The sequence below is a fragment of the Podarcis bocagei genome (assembly GCF_964188305.1).
Source record: "Podarcis bocagei genome assembly, chromosome: 3".
In the NCBI taxonomy this organism is placed as follows: domain Eukaryota; kingdom Metazoa; phylum Chordata; class Lepidosauria; order Squamata; family Lacertidae; genus Podarcis; species Podarcis bocagei.
In genome coordinates, this window is record NC_138127.1 from 39,982,718 (window position 1) to 40,004,342 (window position 21,625).

The 21,625-nt window shown below is 42.1% G+C and overlaps 2 protein-coding genes across 2 annotated transcripts in view; one reads left to right on the forward strand and one right to left on the reverse strand.

The window, feature by feature from the left end:
• KPNA5 (karyopherin subunit alpha 5) overlaps positions 1-9,501 on the forward strand; it is a 21,074-nt gene extending 11,573 nt beyond the window's left edge. Inside the window, exons 11-14 of the mRNA XM_081187716.1 lie at positions 646-771; positions 1,661-1,788; positions 4,320-4,498; positions 5,931-9,501. Coding sequence (XP_081043842.1) covers positions 646-771; positions 1,661-1,788; positions 4,320-4,498; positions 5,931-6,118 — 621 coding nt within the window. The 3' untranslated portion in view covers positions 6,119-9,501. The remainder of the gene's footprint in view (positions 1-645; positions 772-1,660; positions 1,789-4,319; positions 4,499-5,930) is intronic.
• Positions 9,502-10,318: 817 nt separating this feature from the next.
• On the reverse strand, positions 10,319-20,332 carry FAM162B (family with sequence similarity 162 member B). The gene is made up of 4 exons (XM_081187828.1): positions 20,027-20,332; positions 17,661-17,772; positions 12,129-12,237; positions 10,319-10,631 (listed from the first exon to the last, which is right to left on the reverse strand). Exons 1-4 carry the CDS (start codon positions 20,190-20,192, stop codon positions 10,533-10,535), a joined length of 486 nt encoding a protein of 161 aa, XP_081043954.1. The 5' UTR covers positions 20,193-20,332; the 3' UTR covers positions 10,319-10,532.
• Positions 20,333-21,625: the final 1,293 nt, after the last annotated feature.

The window sequence follows — 21,625 nt, forward strand, 5'->3', positions numbered from 1 at the left end:
ACTGCAGTGCACCCTTGAACTGTGACAATGCTGCTTGCTTGGCTGAATGGAAAGATGTAGGTGTGTGTGTGGAAGCCTCTAGCTTTTACATGGCAGTAATGTAGCCTACTTGACAAAGGTAAAATAAAAGTCACACCTGTTGATCTCTACACTTTCGTTTCTGGCCTCCTAGAAAGTTGCCCGCAAGAGACTATGACCCTCAAACTGCAAAGCATTCCCCATCCCTGTTGTACAGCTTAACTGTTACAGCATTTTGCAAATTCTTATAGTGCTGGTGGAGAAGGGCTGTGAACTTATAATTCTTTTGCTGACAGAGCCAACTCTTTGAATTTAGGTAGTAATGAGATTCTGTCAGATTTTCTGTAAGAGCTAAAACTCCCATTCTGTTTTTGTGCTCCATTTCCGCTGAATCTTGCCTCTTGTGACTTTATTGGGATCTTAAATAGCACATTTTTTTCAAAAGCATATGATTGTAACTTTTTCTGTAAATATACTGCATATGGCATTATAATATTTAAAAATAACTGCAATTGTAAGCATACATGTGAACATTTATTTCAACTATATGGACTGTGTTTGGATATATGGACTACATTTGATTATACACTGCTTAGGCAGAACTTTTCATCTTTCAAATTATTTTAGGTAATTCTAAATTGCTCTGCATTACCCTGTCTCTTACATTTGCTGAGTAGTCCCAAGGAATCTATACGGAAAGAAGCTTGCTGGACAGTTTCTAATATTACTGCAGGAAACAGAGGCCAAATTCAGGTAATATATTTGGGTCTTTCTGACAGTGCTGACATAGCAGTGGACCATGTTATATTTGCCTTTACTTAACTACTTCTCCATCTGTTCCTGATGCAAATCTTTGTATCTTCCACATGCTGAATTATGATGAATAGCTGGGATATATACCCCAGAATGTATGGGGAGGGTCTTAGATTGAACATCTTAACAAACACTGCATTATATCAAAGGAATGTACTCATGATTGCCTTTAAATCAGGGGTGGCAAACCTTCTGAGATAGGAGGAGAGGCTCCTATGTGGGTATCTCTCTCTCTCTGTGTGTGTGTGTGTGTGTGTGTGTGTGTGTGTGTGTGTGTGTGTAGAGCCTTTGTAGGGGTTTGCAGCCTTCAGTAAGGCCCTCAGTCTGAAAAAAAATTAACCCTTGCTTCAAATGGTCATGCTGGCATAGCTCCAGGTCACACCCTCATCTTTGTGGGAAGTGTTGATACTTGTACTCCAATTTGGGGCCAGTTTTCAAAGTCAGTTGTCTGTTAGATAAAAATGACAGCGGACAACATTCAGTTCACTGCTTGTCAAACAAACAGGAGTATTCTTGGGTAAGATACAATTTGCCAATTTCTCCCAAGAAACTAAAATTCCCATGGCTTATTATCTGAATGAGATTTGTGTAAAGGCCATTCCGAACTTGCCAGTGTTCTGGGGAAAGTAAGCAAAGTGTTACGGACGACTTGCTAAGCATAAATTGCCAGTTTTTCATAAAGTCCCTGGGGTCATTTTCTTTTTCCAGAAAAATGATCACTGTGTCTTTTCAAGGAATGCATTTAAAATGTACTTTTCAGTTAAGTTCACTGGTTAGTTTGTTGACTTTAAGCTATACTTCAGTGTTCCACTTTTCCTTTTTCTCCTAGGCTGTTATAGATGCAAATATATTTCCAGTATTGATTGAAATTCTTCAGAAAGCTGAATTTCGCACTATAAAAGAAGCAGCATGGGCCATCACTAATGCAACATCAGGAGGGACTCCTGAACAGATTAGGTAATGGATTGCAATTGATTCATAGGTGAAGGGAGTGGGTATTTTGACTTTCCCCTGTTCATTTTCTAAACTATTGTACAATGCCATGAATACTTTTCTGTGTTTCTAGTACTTGAAATTATAATTTATGTGGTTATGTGGTTTTCTTCGGAGCTGAGGGCGATGAAACAATCGCTGAGACAGCTAGAGCGTCGGCGGCAGAAAACTCACTCCGAATCTGACCGGACACAGGTTAGAGCTCAACGTCGAGCCTACCAAGTGGCGATAGCGACGGCAAAGAAGACTTTCTTCACCGCCTCTATTGCATCTGCAGAAAATAGTAGCAGGAGACACTTTCAGGTGGTCCGCAATTTAACGGAACCACCTTTACCACCGGGGCCTTGTAAAGACCCCAAGATCTCCTGCAATGATTTTGCAAATTTTTTTGCAGATAAAATCACTCATATTCGGAAGGAGCTAGACACCACCGTGGGAGCAGGGCTGGGGCGGGAGAGTGCTAGAGCCCTGTCTGGTCAAGTTGCATGGAATCAATTTCAATCCGTTACCCCCGAGGATGTGGACAGGCTGCTTGGACGCGTGAAACCAACCACCTGTCTCCTTGATCCTTGCCCATCCTGGCTAATAAAAGCAAGCCGGGAAGGGCTGGGCGATGGGCTCTGCGGGGTGGTGAATGCTTCCCTCTGTGAGGGAACATTCCCAGATCCGCTGAAAGAGGCGGTCATTAAACCGCTTCTTAAAAAACCATCTTTAGACCCGGCCAGTATGGCCAACTATCGCCCAGTCTCAAATCTTCCATTCTTGGGCAAGGTGATTGAGCGTGTGGTTGCTGAACAACTCCAGGCACGCCTGGAGGATGCGGACCATTTGGATCCCTTCCAATCGGGGTTCAGGCCTCATCATGGGACTGAAACTGCCTTGGTCGCACTGGTTGATGATCTCCGGCGAGCTAGGGACAAAGGTGAGAGTTGTTTCCTAGTTCTGCTGGATCTCTCAGCGGCCTTTGATACAATCGACCATAACATCCTTCTGGACCGTCTAGAGGGGTTGGGAGCTGGGGGCACTGTTATACAGTGGTTTCGCTCCTTCCTCCTGGGCCGTGTTCAGAAAGTGGTGGTGGGGGATGAGTGTTCAGACCCTTGGGCCCTCACTTGTGGGGTGCCTCAGGGTTCCGTCCTCTCCCCCATGCTTTTTAACATCTATATGAAGCCGCTGGGAGAGATCATCAGGGGGTTTGGACTGGGTGTCCATTGATATGCAGATGATACCCAGCTCTACCTCTTTTTCAAATCAGAACCAGTGAAGGCGGTGAAGGTCCTGTGTGAGTGCCTGGAGGCGGTTGGAGGATGGATGGCGGCTAATGGATTGAAGTTGAATCCTGACAAGACAGAAGTACTGTTTTTGGGGGACAGGGGGCGGGCTGGTGTGGAGGACTCCCTGGTCCTGAATAGGGCAACTGTGCCCCTGAAGGACCAGGTGCGTAGCCTGGGAGTCATTTTGGACTCACAGCTGTCTATGGAGGCGCAGGTCAATTCTGTATCCGGGGCAGCTGTCTACCAACTCCACCTGGTACGCAGGCTGAGACCCTACCTGCCCGCGGACTGTCTCGCCAGAGTGGTGCATGCTCTAGTTATCTCCCGCTTGGACTACTGCAATGCGCTCTACGTGGGGCTACCTTTGAAGGTGACTCGGAAACTACAGCTAATCCAGAATGCGGCAGCTAGACTGGTGACTGGGGGCAGCCGCCGAGACCACATAACACCGGTCTTGAAAGACCTACATTGGCTCCCAATACGTTTCTGAGCACAATTCAAAGTGCTGGTGTTGACCTTTAAAGCCCTAAACGGCCTCGGCCCAGTATACCTGAAGGAGCGTCTCCATCCCCATCGTTCTGCCCGGACGCTGAGGTCCAGCGCCGAGGGCCTTCTGGCGGTTCCCTCATTGCGAGAAGCAAAGCTACAGGGAACCAGGCAGAGGGCCTTTTCGGTAGTGGCGCCCGCTCTGTGGAACGCCCTCCCATCAGATGTCAAAACGATAAACAACTACCTGAAATTCAGAAGACATCTTAAGGCAGCCCTGTTCAGGGAAGTTTTTAATGTATGATATTTTAGTGTTTTTTGGTTTCTATGGAAGCCGCCCAGAGTGGCTGGGGAAACCCAGCCAGATGGGCGGGGTACAAATAATAAATTATTATTATATTATTATTACTTAGATTTATGCAGAAAGGAGAGCTAAAATCAACATGGCTTTCATTGTAGAAGTATAGCTAATTGATATAGTGTGTGTTTGTGTGTGTGTGTGTGTGTGTGTGCTTGTGCACGTGTGTGTGTGTGTGTGTGTGTGTGTGTGTGTGTTTCATGTATTAAAATGTGTGTGTACATACACAGGAATATGCTCTAAAAAGTCAAGTGTGTCCTCTGTGTTGTTTGTGAAAGTATCTTCACGCATCTATCCTGGGGCAGTGTTGCATCAAATAAATACTGATCCAAGCCTCTTCTCTCTTTCTGTCTTTTTTTTAACCTACTGTACCAAAGTTATTTGGTGGCTTTAGGCTGTACCAAGCCTCTCTGCGATCTTCTGACTGTGATGGATTCTAAAATAGTTCAGGTGGCATTGAACGGACTTGAAAACATTCTGCGACATGGAGAGCAAGAATCTAAACAAAATGGGATTGGGGTTAATCCTTACTGTGCCCGTATAGAGGAAGCGTATGGTAAGAAATTGTGGTGTGAATGCTGCAAGCCTATTACCAGTATAAAATAATTCCACTGAATAGCTGGGTTACTGTTGTTCTGCTGAAATCTTTGTTTAGAAATTAGGGCAGCAGCCCTATGCAGTTTTATTTGAGACTGTTCCCCATTGAACACAGAGACATAATCCTGAGTAAACATGCGTAGGAGTGGGCAAGAGGACTCTAATTTCTGTAGTGAGGTCAGGTCCCACACGTTGGCCAGAAGAGAATTTTTTATAAACTAAGAAAAATTCTGAAGTGGTTGCAGTTCTTTAAGTAGGTAAGCAGTAAGCAGTAGAATTGAGCTAGTGAGCAATAGAATCACAGGCAGAACCAAATCTTCTAAATTTGGAAGCGTTCCTAATATTACATGTCCCAACGTAATCTACCCTTCTTTGTGAATCTTTAGGAGAGGATTTCAAATTTCTTAACAACGCCCTGAAGGGAGTTCTTGTATATTTGAGCTCGCTGTTACAAAGATGTAACAACTGAAGGTCATAATTCTTGGCTGCCTTTTCTGCCAAAGCCAGTTGTGTTTGCTAAGTTGAGCATGCTAGTGCTCCATCCGCTTTTCCTGTAGGTTGCTTGCTGGTTTGGCTGCTCCAGGGCAAGGTGTGCTAGTGCATCAACTTGGAGCAGCCTGGGAAGCAGCCCATCAGCTTGCCCTGCAAGAAGATTGGCATGGAGTCTGCTGGTCTGGCAGCTGTATAACCAAGGCACTAAGCAGATGGGCAGGCAAAGAACCCCAGGCTTTCTTCTCCTGTCTTCGAGGTGGAGAATACCCAGGCAGCTCTGTGGTTGGTAGACAGGCTAGTTGCTTCTCACACTTGCCAGAGAGCAGCAGTGGTGTACAAAAATGTGGAAGCCCAATTTTAATGCACTGAGTGCACTAACATTTCACACTGAGGATTTTGTTTAGTGGGTTATGCTCAGTGTTAGTCATACTCTAGAGTAAACCCATTGAGATTGAAGGCTTTGAGGGCTCCACTCTGAGTATGATTCTATTGGATATCACCCACTGGGTGTAACTGTACATTGTTTTCTCAATGTAAGCAACCACTGATCTGTGTATTTCTCACTTCTTGTCTACTAGGTAGATATTTGAGAGAAATACTATTTTGTATGCAAGGGGGCATGCGTGCTGCCTGCAGTCCGTAACAAGCACATTTCGAGTAGTCCGTCTAAATTAGTGAGTTTATTTTGGAGTAACTCTATTGTAGATTGAAGCCTTAGGTTCAGTAAATATTACAGATGCGTTTAGAACTTAGCTTTTCCTCTTTGCAGCCTCCTCACGTGATCCTCACGTATTATGGCCAGTTTATTTAGCTGTTTAAGAAAGTATGTACATCTTAAACCACATGTGCGCTCTCTCTCTCTCTCTCTCTCTCTCTCTCTCTCTCTCTCTCAAATTTAGGACTAGATAAAATTGAAATTCTTCAAAGTCATGAAAACCAGGAGATCTACCAAAAAGCTTTTGATCTTATTGAACATTACTTTGGTGTGGAAGAAGAGGATGCCAATATTGTACCACCAGTGGATGAAAATGAACAGCAGTTTTTGTTCCAGCAGCAGGAAGCTCCAATGGAGGGATTCCAGTTGTAACCATTCAGTTTAAAGCAAAATCAGTAGCTCATCATGGTAGCCTCCATTTGTGGGCCAAAGACAGGAAAGGTGGAAATGTTTTGCTGGAGACGGATGAAGAAGCAAACTCGTGCATTTATGTGTTTTTGTGTCAGACACAAGTATTGGTTCATTCTTTTTTATATGTGTATGTTTCCATTGTCTTACGTGCAGAAAAACCGACTAATCACAACTGAAAGTTTAGAATAAGGCTTGAATAGTGACCTCAGTAAGACATTGGAAACTGATGCTGAGTTTTCAAGCAGTTGTTAAAAAGGCAAAATTGTGCATAAACAGCTGTTGATATTTTAAATTTTGGCTGTAGGGCTCACGTGCCCATTCTACACTAAATCTACCTCTTTACGTTGGAGCAAGAAAGATGTTTCAGAACTGACGTATATATGAGCTCCTAGTAAAAGCTAAGCTTAGAATGTGAACGTTATTTATTTAAATAGTGGGAAATATAGTTTTATGAGTGATACTTTGTGATAAACTGATGAAATATATTTATATTTAAAAGCATAACACTTACTGGGGTGCACTGCTGGTTACATGACATAACCTTACAATGTAGGGAAAAATGGTTTTTCTGCTATGTGAAAAGGGATGGTAGCTGTGTAATTTATATAGCCCTTACCTAGCCATGTCAGCAAAATTCCCTCTTCCTCTTATTTCTTCAGTGCTATTGCAAATACGTTTGCCAAGTGTTCAGCTGGCTCCTTCAACAGCAGCTAGATGGGCAGTGGGATAATGTTTGCCTCCATGCTGTGAAATGTATTACCTGCTGATTTTTGTGCATCAAGTTGCTGTTAATAGGCATGAGAGCAGGCTGTTTTTGGTCAGTTGGCAACCTGATTATAAAATGGTTAAAAATTAGTTTGCCTTGCAATGACCTCTGTGTTCTTGCGAGGATGAGGGAAGGCTTCTCTGTATAGAAGACTCCACGTTGTAACTTAAATGCTACCAAAGTGTGAAACTGCAATATTCTCTTTTCTTGAAACAATGATTACATGCTTTATTTACACACAGTCCATGTGTTACATTGACCCAAATACACTAATGTATCTCATACGACTTTTTGGGGAAGGTTTGGTTTTTTTAAAAATAAAAAAAACCAACAACAGACCGGTCAGAGTATTTCCGGTTTGCAGCAGTGCTATATTGGGAGAACACATTTTTCAGTTAATTGAAATAAAGATCGGTTTCACTGTAAATACAATAGTAGGTGTTTTGAGTATGCAAATTTCTCTGACAATTTATGCAAAGTGTTTAAATGATATGATGCCAGGCAATTTAAAAAATAACCTGAATTCCGACCCAGAGACCATTTTGTCGCTAGGTTTGAATCCACATGGACATTTATTTATTTATTTATTTATTTGGTAGCACAATTAAAGGACTCCGGTTAATTTTGCTTACCACAAATGTATTGATCTGTGTGACATATATAAAACAACTTGTATATAATTGCAGTTGATCGCCTTTTTTCATAGTATTGTGTAATGTTAAACAAAAGCAAAAATAGATGCACTCCAAAATCTAAGGGGGCTCTTTATATTGTACCTGCAAACAAATTCATATGTTAAAAGTTTAAATCTTGATCTTTCCGTCTTCTGTTCCAATCCTATAAGCATGATCAATGCAAGGACCTGCCATAGCCAGGCTGGGTGGAGACAAAGCAGCTGTGTTGCTTAGGCATCTTGCATAGCTATTGAAAAATTATCCTTCAGTGGCAGATGCGTATTGTGAGGAATTTCCGCGTGAAGCAGCTCAGAGTACCAGTCGGCTGTTAGACACTTCCGTATCTCACATACATCTTGCTCCATCCCCTGGGAGACTTTTGCTCTCCATAGTTGTGAGAACTGCAAGTGCAGTAACAGATACATGCCTAGCCTTCTGTGATGCGCACAGGTCTCTGTAGCCAGGTTCACAAAGGCATTGTAGCAGCAATATCCACTTCTAAAGGGTTATGGAGTCAAAGTTTGCCAGTGGATGTGTTGTAATATTAATAGCTGTAGCTTATGTAAAGATAGTGAGGTACAACTAGGGGGAAAATGCAGGAATGCTTGCTGGAAATCAAATGTATCGTCGGGAGAAGAATTGTGCAGCTAGCTATGAATTCTGTTTGTAGCTTTGAACAGGTAACACTTGATATAAGGGTGAATTTGTTCCCTTTTTTAATAGGAAATGTTGGTCCTGAGTGTCTTATATCATTCATTCCAAATACAGGTTAATGAAAGTGGTCAGTAAAAAAGATAAATTTATCAGAATTGCTCTAGTATGTTAAAAAAACAAAAACAAATGTTCAGGGTTGACAGGGTATCCCATTGTTTTCCCACAAAAATTGCCAGTTGTGCCTGCTCTTAATTGGAGAATTCAGTAGATACTATCATCAAAACATTTACGTCTGAGCCAAACTCTAGACTTTATACAAACGTAGAAGAAATAGAAATTAATATTGAATTTAATGTGTAATTTGGAAATATGTCTCTTTGAGTCTAGTCTATAACATGAATTTGGAAACTTCCGAGAATCATTGCTGAAGCTGTACGGTTTTATATGGTTAATTTGGATCTTTTAAATACCAGTATTTGATTTAACTTCAAATTCACTCTTATGCATGAAACTGAAAAGTTTTGATGCTTAATAGAGAGATGTTGGAGGTGAAACCTTTTATCAGAACACGTGTGAGTGGCAACTGTAGTCTCCTGGATTTAGTAGTCAATCCAAAATGGTTTGGGGTTTTTGAATTTGTATAATTAAACCATTATGGTGTTTCCCTGGTGCAGGTTCTGTGATTCTCACATAAATGCCTCATTTTGACATGACCTCAGTCTATGCAACCATGCCAAGTATTTATTTCAGATAAAAAACCATATCTGAGTTTTGTTTTGTGTTTGGGTCCCTGCACTTTTATCATTGAATAATTTATTCATTTTGCTATTACATTTATAGTATTGCCTTTTTTAAAGGGTGGTAACGAAATAATGGGCGTTCATTCAATGATTGGTTTACATTTAGCAAATGATTATTAGTTGGATTGTTTAACAGAAAATAATTACTACTTTTACATTTGATTCCAGATTGATTTTTTTGCTTGAACCTTATTAACTTATTAACCTGCAAATATATTTGAAAAAATACAGATTATGAAACTGCTACAAAGATTCACATCTCCAATAAGAGTTGTTCTTAGTCATTATTGTTACTGTGTTTTTGAACATTCATTTGTAATTTGATCAATACTGCATCTTTAAAGACACACTAGAGGCTCTAACTGAACAAACTTACAAATAAGAACAGTATGCAATATTAGGGAATGTTACTACTATAAATGCTACAAATAAAGGTATTTTGCAAAGGCAGTGTGTGTCTTCTGAATTTAGAACTTGCAGTATTTCTTCATAAGTTATAATAACTTTTCAGACCAGAAGCATGTACTGCACTGTTAGAAATCTCTACCGGAAGGCTTACAACCAAACCCAATGCATGGTTATTCAGAAGTAAGTTTATCTATATTTCCTGCCCTCGGTCATATGTAGGTATGTAGAGCCATTACAATTTTAATTTACAAAGTTTTTAACTATACCACTTGGGATTGGGAAAATCAGATGGAACAGGAGAAAATCTTGTAAAATTCATTTGGACCAAATCCTATAAAGTCCTTATTCTTCAACTGCCATCTTGATTCAAAATGGCAGGTGGTGTCAAACATGAATTAAGAGTGCCACCCCCACCCTGGCAGCCCTCATGCTAAGTGTGGCAATGATATCTCAAGAGGCATCAAGATGTACAGTGGTACCTCGGGTTAAGAACTTAATTCATTCTGGAGGTCTGTTCTTAACCTGAAACTGTTCTTAACCTGAAGCACCACTTTAGCTAATGGGGCCTCCCGCTGCCACTGCACGATTTATGTTCTCATCCTGAAGCAAAGTTCTTAACCTGAGGTACTATTTCTGGGTTAACGGAGTCTAACCTGAAGCATCTGTAACCCACGGTACCACTGTATAGGGAACAAACAGACAAAGACAACAATATCAGGACAAATTTTGTTGAGTAACGAATTTTAGTCAGAAAAGCCACTGCTACGGTTGATGGAATTCTGTGTTTTCAGTTTTAACTACAAAGACCTTAAAAGTTCAAATAGAAGCAAAATAGCAGATGAAGCCTTTCAGAGCCAACTTTCGACTGAGCTTGATTGATTTATTCACTTGTGGCAGAAAAAAATAATTATCTCTTTCCCAGTATTTGTTACACAAGTGGAAATGAAAGTTGTTAGTAGTAAGTTGTGTTCAACTTCAGCTTTTCCCCTGGAGGGTATATCTTTTGCTAACTTGCCAATTTTGTGTGTTTTCTTCATTCCCAGCACAGCTCCAATTTCAAGAGCAGATGGCTGTTATTTTGCCTTTTCCTCTGCTCTTGTTGCCGCCTCTTCACGCCACTTGGCTTTCTTTGCTAAGTTCCAGCTTGTGAGGGATTCATGGCGTTCAACAGCCTGCAAAAGTAGAGCATCCGCTTCATAGTGGCACAGTGAAAGGAACAGCTGAAAGATAGACATTATTCCACATAGGGTGCCCCATGTGCTGGCATTGCAAGCGTAGCATCCTCAGAAATTTGACCTGTAAGAGTGCAGAGTGTTGGACAAGGGAGATCTGGGTTCAAACCAGTAGGAAGCTCCCTTTGAGCAATCACTCTCTACCCAATCCCTTGTAGGAGTGGAGTTTGCATGCTACTCTAAGCTCCTTGGAGGAAGAATTGGGTATAAACATGAAAACCAAGCGGTGGCCCCAATAACCTAGAGCAACCCTGTGCCTTCAAGATGATGTTCCAATACCCATCAGTCACACAGTACGGCCAACAGTGAAGGGGTATGGGAGCTGGAGTACAGCAACATTTGAAAGCAGCAGGGGTGCCTTGTGCCCATTGGGACTAGTAGGGTGGAAGGCTGGGAGCCCAACAGTAGGTGGTGCCAGAGCAAGAGAGAGGCAGAGCTAACAAATCGAGTTTTGCCTCCATCTCATCTGAATTCTACAAGGGGCAACACTGAGACACAAGTAAGTAAGGTGGCAGGCAGGTGGGAACTGGAAGAGAGCAGACCAAGGTTGATGGGCCAGTGCCCCTTTTGCCCAAATGGACCAGTCTCCACTGTCCTCACTCCTGACGTGACGGCAGATGAATCCTTTGCTCAGCAGTTTATCTCATTTGAGCACTACTGTTGACTGCCCAGCCTAAGTAGCGTTGACATACCTCGTACCAAAACATAATGCAATGGCTTGGAAAGAAACTGCTGCAGCAGTTGGCCTTTGTTCCGAACAAACGTGCAGGAGTAATAAGTCTGATGGTCACACTGTGGCCCAGATAGTAAACAGAATCAGGCTAGATATTTCACAGAATCAAAGCATTGTGGAGTTGGAAGGGTCATCTTGTCTAACCCCCTGCAATGGAGGAATCACAGCTAAATAATTCCTGACAGATGGCCATCCAGCCTCTGTTTTAAAACACCCAGTGAAGGGAGAGGCCACCACCTAACATTTAGTCAGAATCTCTCTTCTTGTAATTTGAATCCACTGACATGGGACCCACTCTCTGGAGCTTGCTCCATCTTCCATGTATCAGCCCTTCAGATATTTGAAGATAGCTATCACATCACAGTCGTCTCCAGGCTAAACATACCCAGCTCCCTCACCCGTTCCTCATACGGCTTGGTTTCCAGACCCTTGATCATCTTGGTCATTCTCCTCCTCACACATTCCAGCTCGTCAATATTAAATTTTGGTGCCCAGAACTGGACACAGTGTTTCAGATGTGGTCTGACCAAGGCAGAAGAGAGTGGTGCTATTACTTCTCTTGATCTTTATTTCTAGTTTATTTAAAGGTGTTTTTTGTTTAGTGTGAAGCCGTTGTAACATTAGGCAGAAATCAATTTAACAATTGCGATTTTTAAAAGAAAATTGTATCAAAATCCAGAAGTTTCCCATGGAACAATACATACCCTTTTAGCAGAGGCAATCACAGCAAAGCAAGCCATGATTGTCAGGGCAATCATAATGTAACAGGCCTTTACTCGGGCTTTGTTCCTTGCAGCATCCAGCATCTCGGGCCTGCAAAAGAAATTGGGTTGGAACCAATTGGAGCAGTGTTCTTCAACAACCTTGGGACACCCAAATTTGGCAAGCAATTATGGGAATTGTCTTCCAGCTTCTGGGGACAAGCACCCAAGGCTAAGGAATACTAAATTAATGTGTGAAGTACTGAAATGTTTTTAATTGCTTTGTTTATACTCACAAAAGATACATAAGGACTAAATTTTGGGGGTATATTTTTTAGTAATTTGTAATTAAAGCCATATTTGGTTATGTGGGTCAGAGCAAAAATTGGGGGGGGGGAGCAGGGAAAATGCTGAAAATTGCCTTCCTCATTCCACCTGTTGGATATAATCTGCTGAGCTGTGAACCCTAACCATTTCTACCTGAAAGTAAATCCTATTGAATTCAATGGGGCTTACTCTCAAGTAAGTTTGGTTAGGATTGCTGCCTTGCTTAGGAGTGAAGACCACTGACTTCTGTGCTTTCACTGAATTTCTCCTGTGAATAATTATTATCAGTAGTAGTATTTATGTATTTTTGTCACATTATACAAAGAAGTCTCAAAGTGACATAATTAATTGAAATCAATGTGGATGTGGTTTTATGTATGCTGAATTCCCAATAAAGTTTTTGGAACGGAGTATCCCTTAGTGATGGACAGATCTGTCCATTTCAGATTCTCACTTTTCCAATCTTAAGTTCAGTTGTCCACATTTCCATATTAGTGTGCTTTTTAAAAAAGTTCTTGTGAAAATTTATCAGCATCTTGGAGAGAATTTTTCTTGGCATACAGATTTTTAAAATGCAATTTTACCTAACTGACATTTTTACAGATCAGTTCTCCCAAATATATTGCATTTTTGTAGGTGGTTGTCAGTAATGTATGCATTTTTAATCCTAGGTTATGCCTTTTGGTACACATTACTGTACTTGGCTGGAGAACTGGATTGCAAAATTATGACAAATGCAAATTTTTGAAGCACGTTTGTATGTATTTTGGTACGCATATTGCTTTGAAAAACGCTAATTAGGTAGGTTTGGCTTTAAATACAAACCAAATCCAATTTTTCCCAATTCCTGTGTGAATGCATCACAAACAAAATATGTTTGTTATTATAATACCTCACACAAAAAAAAAAACACTTGCAAAAGCAGCCTTGAATATTGGGAAAGAAGCTTCAGAGCTCCTCTCTTCTCAGTGTGGGGAGACAAGACTGCAGATAAACCTGCGGGCAGATGGATTTCATAGTATTAAGGACTAAATGCATTTAGAATTGAACAAATCAAAAACAGGCCAGCCCATTAAACCCATTAATCTCTAAGTCACTTGCCGCGAGAGGAGCAAAGCACGAACTTGTTGGGTTAAATCAACTAATTGTTATTTCATGGCGCACTAATTGGAACTGTTTTGAAGCGGCAGATCAGTGCCTTAAACCAGAGGCATAAAAAAGCAAGAAAGACAGACATTGTTACGATTCCCTGTAATCTTTCCCTAAATGCAGGATCTAACAGTTTCATGGGCCCCCCCCAATTGTTTGGGAGGAGGGGCTCAAAGTGGTCCAATATTAAATTAAAAATTAAATTCAAACGGGATCCCAACTAGTGAAATGTCACAGCTTATGAATATTATAGAATGGTAGGAGCAGTGGAAGTGGGGGGCTGTAGCCAATGTTTGCCCTATTCAGAGTAAACCCCTAATTTGCATCTCACTGCCCTAATGTGCCTGGAAAAAAGGGACACTTATAGAGCCTGTAAATAAATTAAGACTGCCATACGTCCTGATTTCCCCAGATATTACTGGGATTTCAAAGGCAGAATTGACACCTGGTGCCTTGTCCTGCATGTTGGTGTTGGTGTTTAGTCGTTTAGTCGTTTCCGACTCTTCGTGACCCCATGGACCAGAGCACGCCAGGCACTCCTGTCTTCCACTGCCTCCTGCAGTTTGGTCAAACTCATGCTGGTAGCTTCGAGAACACTGTCCAACCATCTCGTCCTCTGTCGTCCCCTTCTCCTTGTGCCCTCAATCTTTCCCAACATCAGGGTCTTTTCCAGGGAGTCTTCTCTTCTCATGAGGTGGCCAAAGTATTGGAGCCTCAGCTTCACGATCTGTCCTTCCAGTGAGCACTCAGGGCGGATTTCCTTAAGAATGGATACGTTTGGTCTTCTTGCAGTCCGTGGGACTCTCAAGAGTCTCCTCCAGCACCATAATTCAAAAGCATCAATTCTTCGGCAATCAGCCTTCTTTATGGTCCAGCTCTCACTTCCATACATCACTAGTCCTGCGTGTTAGGCAAGTCAATTGAAAAATCCTGGGGTTTGTTTGTTTTTTGTAAAAAAACAAACAAAAAAACATTGGGTTTTGTCTAAAAATCTTAACAATTTTGGGGTCTTCCTAAAAATGGCAACCCTAAAATAAATGGTGTAATTTTGAGTAATACTGTTGGTACATAAGACCCATTTGTCATTTCAAAAGTATTTGCCTGCTTTCATTTTAAAAACAGCCATGGGAAGCTGCATGCTACAACAATCCTTTGCTATTAAAGGTCACAAAGTTACAGCTGAGGATCTCTTCATGCAAACAGGAACACAAACAGATAAAAAGCACAGCGCTTTTCTGTGGTGACGGGGATGAACAGCCAGCAGAAAATGTTACATTTAGCTTATCAAATGCTTGTATTTCAACAGGATAGAAACAATGATTTTTTTCAAGGAAATGAATGTGGGAGTAGATGAATGCACACGAAAAAATGCCCTAGAAATGTTATTTCATCCTCAGTCTTCTCGGCCACATGTAGCACAGGGAAATGCAAGCCTTTGAGTTGTTTGCCTGGCATTGGCCATTGCTATCATGATTCTGCAAGCAGGCCACATCTTTTGCTGCTGTGGCTGCTCTGAAGCGATGGTAACAGAGAAAGCTTGTAGTCTTAAATTCTATCTGAGAAGGGGCTGAAGGGCCATGTATTCCCATCCTGCCACCCACCAGGCCCATCCTTGATGTGCTGAGTGAAGTCTGAAAGGGGACTGTAAATGCATTCAGCTGAAAGCACTTGTAGCCCTCCCCATAAATCAAGAACACATGGATAAAATTTAAGAAGGGCTGAGTCAGCACTTAGGTAGTACCTTGCTTTGCATAACCTTGGAGTTGCAGGAATATGGGAAAGTCCTGCAACTGCTCATGAAATTGTACAGACACCAGGATGGTTATTGCATGAAATATCTCATCGTTCTGTGGCTCAGTGCGGGATGGCTGAACGAGTTTCTCTCCATTTTTAACTTCTCAAATCTTCAGTTCTTCACATTTCTACATTGGTTTACTTTTCAAATTTAAAAAAAAGTTCTCTTGAAAATCCATCTGCATTTTACTGCAAATTTCTCCTAATAAACACACTTCTAATACAATTTTGTGTGCGGTTTTCCAAGCAATAGAAGACATTTTTTTTATGTTATTTTGGCTAATATATAATATGCATTTTTATGCACACTTTCCTCACATATGTGCATTTTGGTACACATTGCTTAGCTGGAGACCTGCATTGCAGAATTGGGAGAAATTTGGATATGAAAGATGGCTTGCTTTGGTCCACAAGTTGTTTGGGAAGTGAGAATTAAGTAGATTCTCTTTTAAACGCAACAAGAATCAAATTTCACCCCTATCCCTGTGCTCAAGGTTAACCTAGACGCTATGATAAGCATATGGCTGGCACTAAAAATGGCCACCATGCATCCAATACCCACTCCATGACATCCAGCAGAACTTACTTTGTGTCATAATGGCGCAGGGAAACACAGAAATTTGTAACACCATGCAAGAAGTACAGAGCCTAGAGAGGAAAGTGAGACATGCAATAGCCATTTGGGGCGACAGCAGTACTCCATTGTAACGTCTAGTCTGGCCCTTAGTTGCACGTCAGGCATGTAAACCATGTAGAAATCAGGCTGAAAAAAATCAAGCTGACTGTGTAGTTCAGCTGTGCATTGGTGCATGTCTGATGCTAAACTGCCCCATACCAATATCTCACTCACATATATTGCTTAAGCCTGCTGATATGCAAGACCATTATTTTGTGTGTGTGTGTGTGTGTGTGTGTGTGTGTGTGTGTCACAGTCAACGTGCATGGTGCTTGACAAGAGTACAAACCATGAGTTAGTAAGCCTAAGCATTCACTTAAGTGTGTGTTTGTGATCAAAGTTGTCATTTTTACAGAGGGCAATAAAACATGCTCTGACACACATTCCTCCTCATTTCCTTTCCGACCTTTAAGCGGAATATGAACCTTGTAGTCCAATGTGGAGATGACAAGAACACATTGTTCACGCAGTTTATAAACAAATACGGACACCATTCGCCTTTGATCACAGTTTGCGTTTCAGATTCCCCCCATGCCCCTAAGTAAAATAAAAATGTCATCTTGTACGTGCGATAAGCTAAGCTTCAAAATCCTTAAGGCCATATCCTGGTTTTCTTCAACTAAAATTTAAATTTTCCTAGTGGAAAATATTGGCAGCTTTAAGCCTATTTGTAGATCACTAGCAGCTCACATCCCATCGCTCCAACCGGCATGGCTAATAGTCAGCGATTAAGGGAGTAAGAGGCGGATAGAGTGGTGCAGTGGAACTAGGCACTCAGCTGCCGAGGAGGGCACCTTCTCAAAGCCAGGTAAACACTTGCCCAGCCTCAGGAAGGAGGCTTGAGGGCTCTGACAGAGTCCTAGAGTCCTCCTGTCTCCTTCCCAAAGCAAGAGAAGCATTGGGAAGGAGGTGGGAGTGCTATAGAACCCTTTCAGAGCCCTTACGCCTCCTTCCCCAAACCCCAGCACAATGAGGACTGGAGAGAAGGCATCAAATGTTGGCCTTGCACAGGGAGGCAAATTACTAAGGTCCACCCTGATGGGAGTTGCTCTGTGGAGCACTAGTTTAGCAAATCATGAGATAGTCAAGTGTCACATTCCCATTGCCTGACTTTTGCAGTAAGAACATAGGCTGGAAAGCTGGATTGACCATAGTTTCTTATCACACATAAATAAAGCAAAATATAAATACATGAGTGCATATCTGGGAAAGTTTAGTGCAACTCACTGATGGAAGCCAACAATTAATTTTGATCTACATGGTGTATGTTTTGATTGCAAGGTTCATCTTACAGAACAAGGAAAACAGGAGTAGGGAACCTGTGACCTTCCAGATGTTGTTGGACTCCCACTGCCATCAGTCCCAGCAGCATGGCCAATGGTCAGGGATGATGGAAGTTGTAGTCCAACAACATCTGGATAAAACCATGTTGACTATTCTTGAGCTAGATGGATAGCTTTATTTGCTCAAAAGTCTTCCATTCTCCCCTGTCCTCCTTTCCACTAAAGGATTGTGACTACTTCTAAAATATGGCAGTAGTTTTTCCTCAGCGTAGTGTTTCTAGTGGTTGAATAAAATGAAGTACATACGGGATCCTTGGAGGAATTTCATCTTCCTTTCTGAAGCGTCCAGTCCACAGGAGGATTTTCTTGTCAAATGTTGAGGGTTTGTGTCCGCCAGGCACTTTGTACACCTTCTCGGCTTCAAGATCCAGTAGACAGAACATCATGTCAAATCACAGCCATGGAAAGGGTAAGGAAATAAATGTCTATGCTCAGACAGACAGACAGACAGATTTCAGCCACTTCCAAACAACCTCTGTGTGGAGCATTCATCCTGACTTGTTTGCAGGGTCCTTTCCTCATCACTTTCCTTATTGCAAAAAGTCTGGTTTATTTTGGGCCAAATCAAGCCTCACTTTCTACTTGATGCTTTTAATTGGAAAAGTCAGGAAGGAACCTGAGAGCTCCTGTATGCATAGCTTGAGCTCTGTTTCTGTGTTATGGTCTCCCTTCATCCCTGTTCTGAGTGTCCCCAAGGCTTTGAAATCTATTCCTAGAGCAGGCATGTCCAAAGTCCATTTCGGGGGCCTAATGCGGCCCCCTGTGGCAGTTCATTTTCTGGGGTAAAATCCTAAAAAAACCTCAACAACTTCAATCCTTAAAAAAGGTCAATAACTTTGGTTGGCCCCTTGGTTGGCTCCCATGGCCCTTCACTTCATCAAGTCTGGCCCTCTTTGAAAAAAGTTTGGACACAAGTGTCCTAGAGGAATATCATCCTTTTCCCCTTGCTGTTTGTCTTCACTACAAGTAATAATAATAATAATAACAATTTATTATTTATACCCCGCCCATCTGGCTGGGTTTCCCCAGCCACTCTGGGCGGCTTCCAAAAGAATATTAAAATACTGTGATACATCGAACATTAAAAGCTTCCCTAAACAGGGCTGCTTAGTAAGGGTAATCATTTTTAAAAAATGGTATTGGGCCCTCTGAGCTTGAAACCAGCACAAGACATTTTGCTGCCTAGGACAAAGGATAAAATGACACCTTTCCTCCATTCAATTACAAAAGCCAGCTGGCAGCTGAATCATACTTCAGCACTGTAAATGGGGCAGTGCCCTCCACTGTATCTGAAACCAGCAGGTTAGCATAGGGCAAGCTGCTCTGGCCTATAACGTCTCCCCCACTGCTTACTACCCCTTTTGTGCCTAAGGACCTGCTTCACTCTGCCTAATGGTAGGGTCAGCCATGTTGAACAAATGCCCTTCCCAGCTTGCTCTGCCAGATCATTCCCCTCCCCCTGCTGCTGGTTTCTTTGTTGTTGCTACTGCTTCCTGTTCAATCATTTTGGAGTAGCCCAGATTAGTTATTTCATTATGCATTTGGTGTGAAACACACACACACAGTTAGATGCTTTGGATCAAAAACAAGATCCAAATATTCTCTTGCATATATGTGAATAAGGCATGAATGTAAAATTCAATCCACTCTAGATTCTATTTTTCTGTATTGTTATTGGTCTTTGCAGGTTGGTTTTAGAAATGCTGAGTGTGTGTGTGTGTGTGTGTGTGTGTGTGTGTGTGTGTGTGTGTGTGTGTTGTAAGTCACCTTGAATCATTTTTGGGAAAAGGCAGGATATATATATATATTTGAAATTTTAAAAACCCCAGATATACTCTGTATGCTTATAGTGGGTTGCTGCTTATGCCAGGTCAAAACATTCAACCCCAGAAAAGTTTTAAACCATCATTGCAACTGAGCTGGGCACAGTAACTGAAGCAAAGCTTTTCAAGTCAATAAATACAAAGAACTCTAATTCGGATGTAATAAATGCAGTGGTACCTTGGGTTAAGAACTTAATTCTGAAGGTCCATTCTTAACCTGAAACTGTTCTTAACCTGAGGTACCACTTTAGCTAATGGGGCCTCCTGCTGCCGCCACGCTGCCACCACACAATTTCTGTTCTTATCCTAAAGCAAAGTTCTTAACCCGAGGTACTATTTCTGGGTTAGCGGAGTCTACAACCTGAAGCGTCTGTAACCTGAAGCGTCTGTAACCCGAGGTACCACTGTATTAAAATCAACCATAACACTCTCTCTCTCTCTCTCGCTCTCTCTCTCTCTCTCTCTGTGTGTGTGTGTGTGTGTGAGAGAGAGAGAGAGAGAGAATCTGCAACTGCACACAGAGAATTCCCACAGGGATCAATAGAATCCTGTCCCTTTTTCTTCCAGTGCACTTTTAGGCAGCACATCAGGGCCACCCCTGCCATTAGACAAGATGAGGGAGCCACCTTGAGCAGCAGATACTGGAGAGTGTTGCTGGCAGATCTCCCTCTCCTCAGAGAGGAGGTCATTAAGGTCAGAGCCTAAAATCGTCTAACTGCACCACTGATGGGATCTCAAAATCAAACTACATACAGGGTGGTGCGTTACCAGTCCTTGCCAGCTACTCACTTGAACCCGTTGCCCCCGAGCTTCTGTTCTGATCTGTGCAGGACAATGCCGTGGAACCCAGGAGCCCTGGTCCTAGAGGCCGGCGCACAGGAGCACTGAGTTGCCCCGCTTCCGCCAGGAGCCGCCCAAACTGGACGCGGATGCGGGTCCCGCTTGCAGCCAGCATGGCGAGGGCAGCCCGTTTGAGTGAAGAAGGATATCAAGCAAACCCTTTGCTTCCCACGAGTAGTGTCCAAGCTGCAAAAACAACAACCCAGAAATGACATCCAGCTCCTCGGCATCTGCCTTTATCATCTCTGGAACCGCCTCTCCATGCCTGGGAACAGCAGAAGCGTTTTCCAGTCTCCTTGATCATTTGCCAACCTTTCCTCCCCTCCTCCTCCTCTTTTCCTGTGTTTCTCCATGTTCCAAATGAAAATAAAAAAGGGATCCCTTTCCAGGTTTCCCTAACCTTCGCTAGAAAGCAAGGTTGATGCTGCATTTCATTGTCTTTGTTGCATTTATATTAGTGGGGTTATTTTGTATTTTAATACAGTATTTGGGGGGGGCATAGGAAACTGTTTGCTACAGAGACCATTAATTGTTCTAGCTCATTACTGTCTATTCTGACTGTCAGTTTCTTTCCAGGGATTCAGACAATGAATTCTCTAAGCCCTACCTGTAGATGCCAGGAATTAAGCCTGAGACCTTCTGCTGGGGATGGGAGCAAGCTTTGATTTAGCTTGCATTTAAAGGCAAACTTACTGAATTTGCACCTTCCAAAACACTACATGAACCAAAACAGCAGCCATCCTTCGAAATTTGCACTTCTCTGAATTTTGCAGTCCAGTTCTCCAGGTGAGTGTCCAGTTCTCCAGGTGAGTAATATGTGCAAAATACAGTGGTGCCCCGCAAGATGAATGCCTCGCAAGACGGAAAACCCGCTAGACGAAAGGGTTTTCCGTTTTTGAGCTGCTTCGCAAGACGAATTTCCCTATGGGCTTGCTTCGCAAGACGAAAACGTCTTGCGAGTGTTCCGATTTTTTTTACTTCCCCCCCTTTTTCTAAGCCGCTAAGCCGCTAAGCCTTTAATAGCCGCTAATCCGCTAAACCGCTAATAGCGCTAATCCGCTAAGACGCTAATAGGGTTGCTTTGCAAGACGAAAATCCGCTAGACGAAGAGACTCTCGGAACAGATTAATTTCGTCTTGCGAGGCACCACTGTACATATATTAAAGTAAATGATGCATAAGAATGCACATTTTTAAAAAAATAAAAAATAAAATGCAGAAATGTGTTCAAAATAGAGGAAATTGCTTTGCAAAATATGTCTATTATGTAAAAAAATATATGTAAATGTGCATATTTGAAGAAATTAGAACTAATACCCTGATGAATTCCATGAAGACTTTTCTAAAAAATTGCAAGAAGTGTGGGGAACTGAACCTTAGATTGGAAAAAATGTGAAACTGGGAGATTCTGGCGTTGATAAATTTGCCTGTCCCTAGTTTAAGGCGATATTATATTTTCATTCACATCCCAAATAATCAAAACCCTACCATTTATTAATTTCTTGGGTTCAAGGAGGTCCCCCACAAACACGATAACGATATGTGTCTG

What these genes read in the sequence shown, in the direction of transcription:
- FAM162B (XM_081187828.1), bottom strand. Translation starts at nt 20,192, where the DNA reads ATGCTGGCTGCAAGCGGGACCCGCATCCGCGTCCAGTTTGGGCGGCTC. An exon ending in CTCGGGGGCAACGGGTTCAA is followed by an intron (nt 17,773 to 20,026) that starts GTGAGTAGCTGG and finishes TGGATCTTGAAG; the next exon opens with CCGAGAAGGTGTACAAAGTG. An exon ending in GAAATTCCTCCAAGGATCCC is followed by an intron (nt 12,238 to 17,660) that starts GTATGTACTTCA and finishes TTTCTTTTGCAG; the next exon opens with GCCCGAGATGCTGGATGCTG.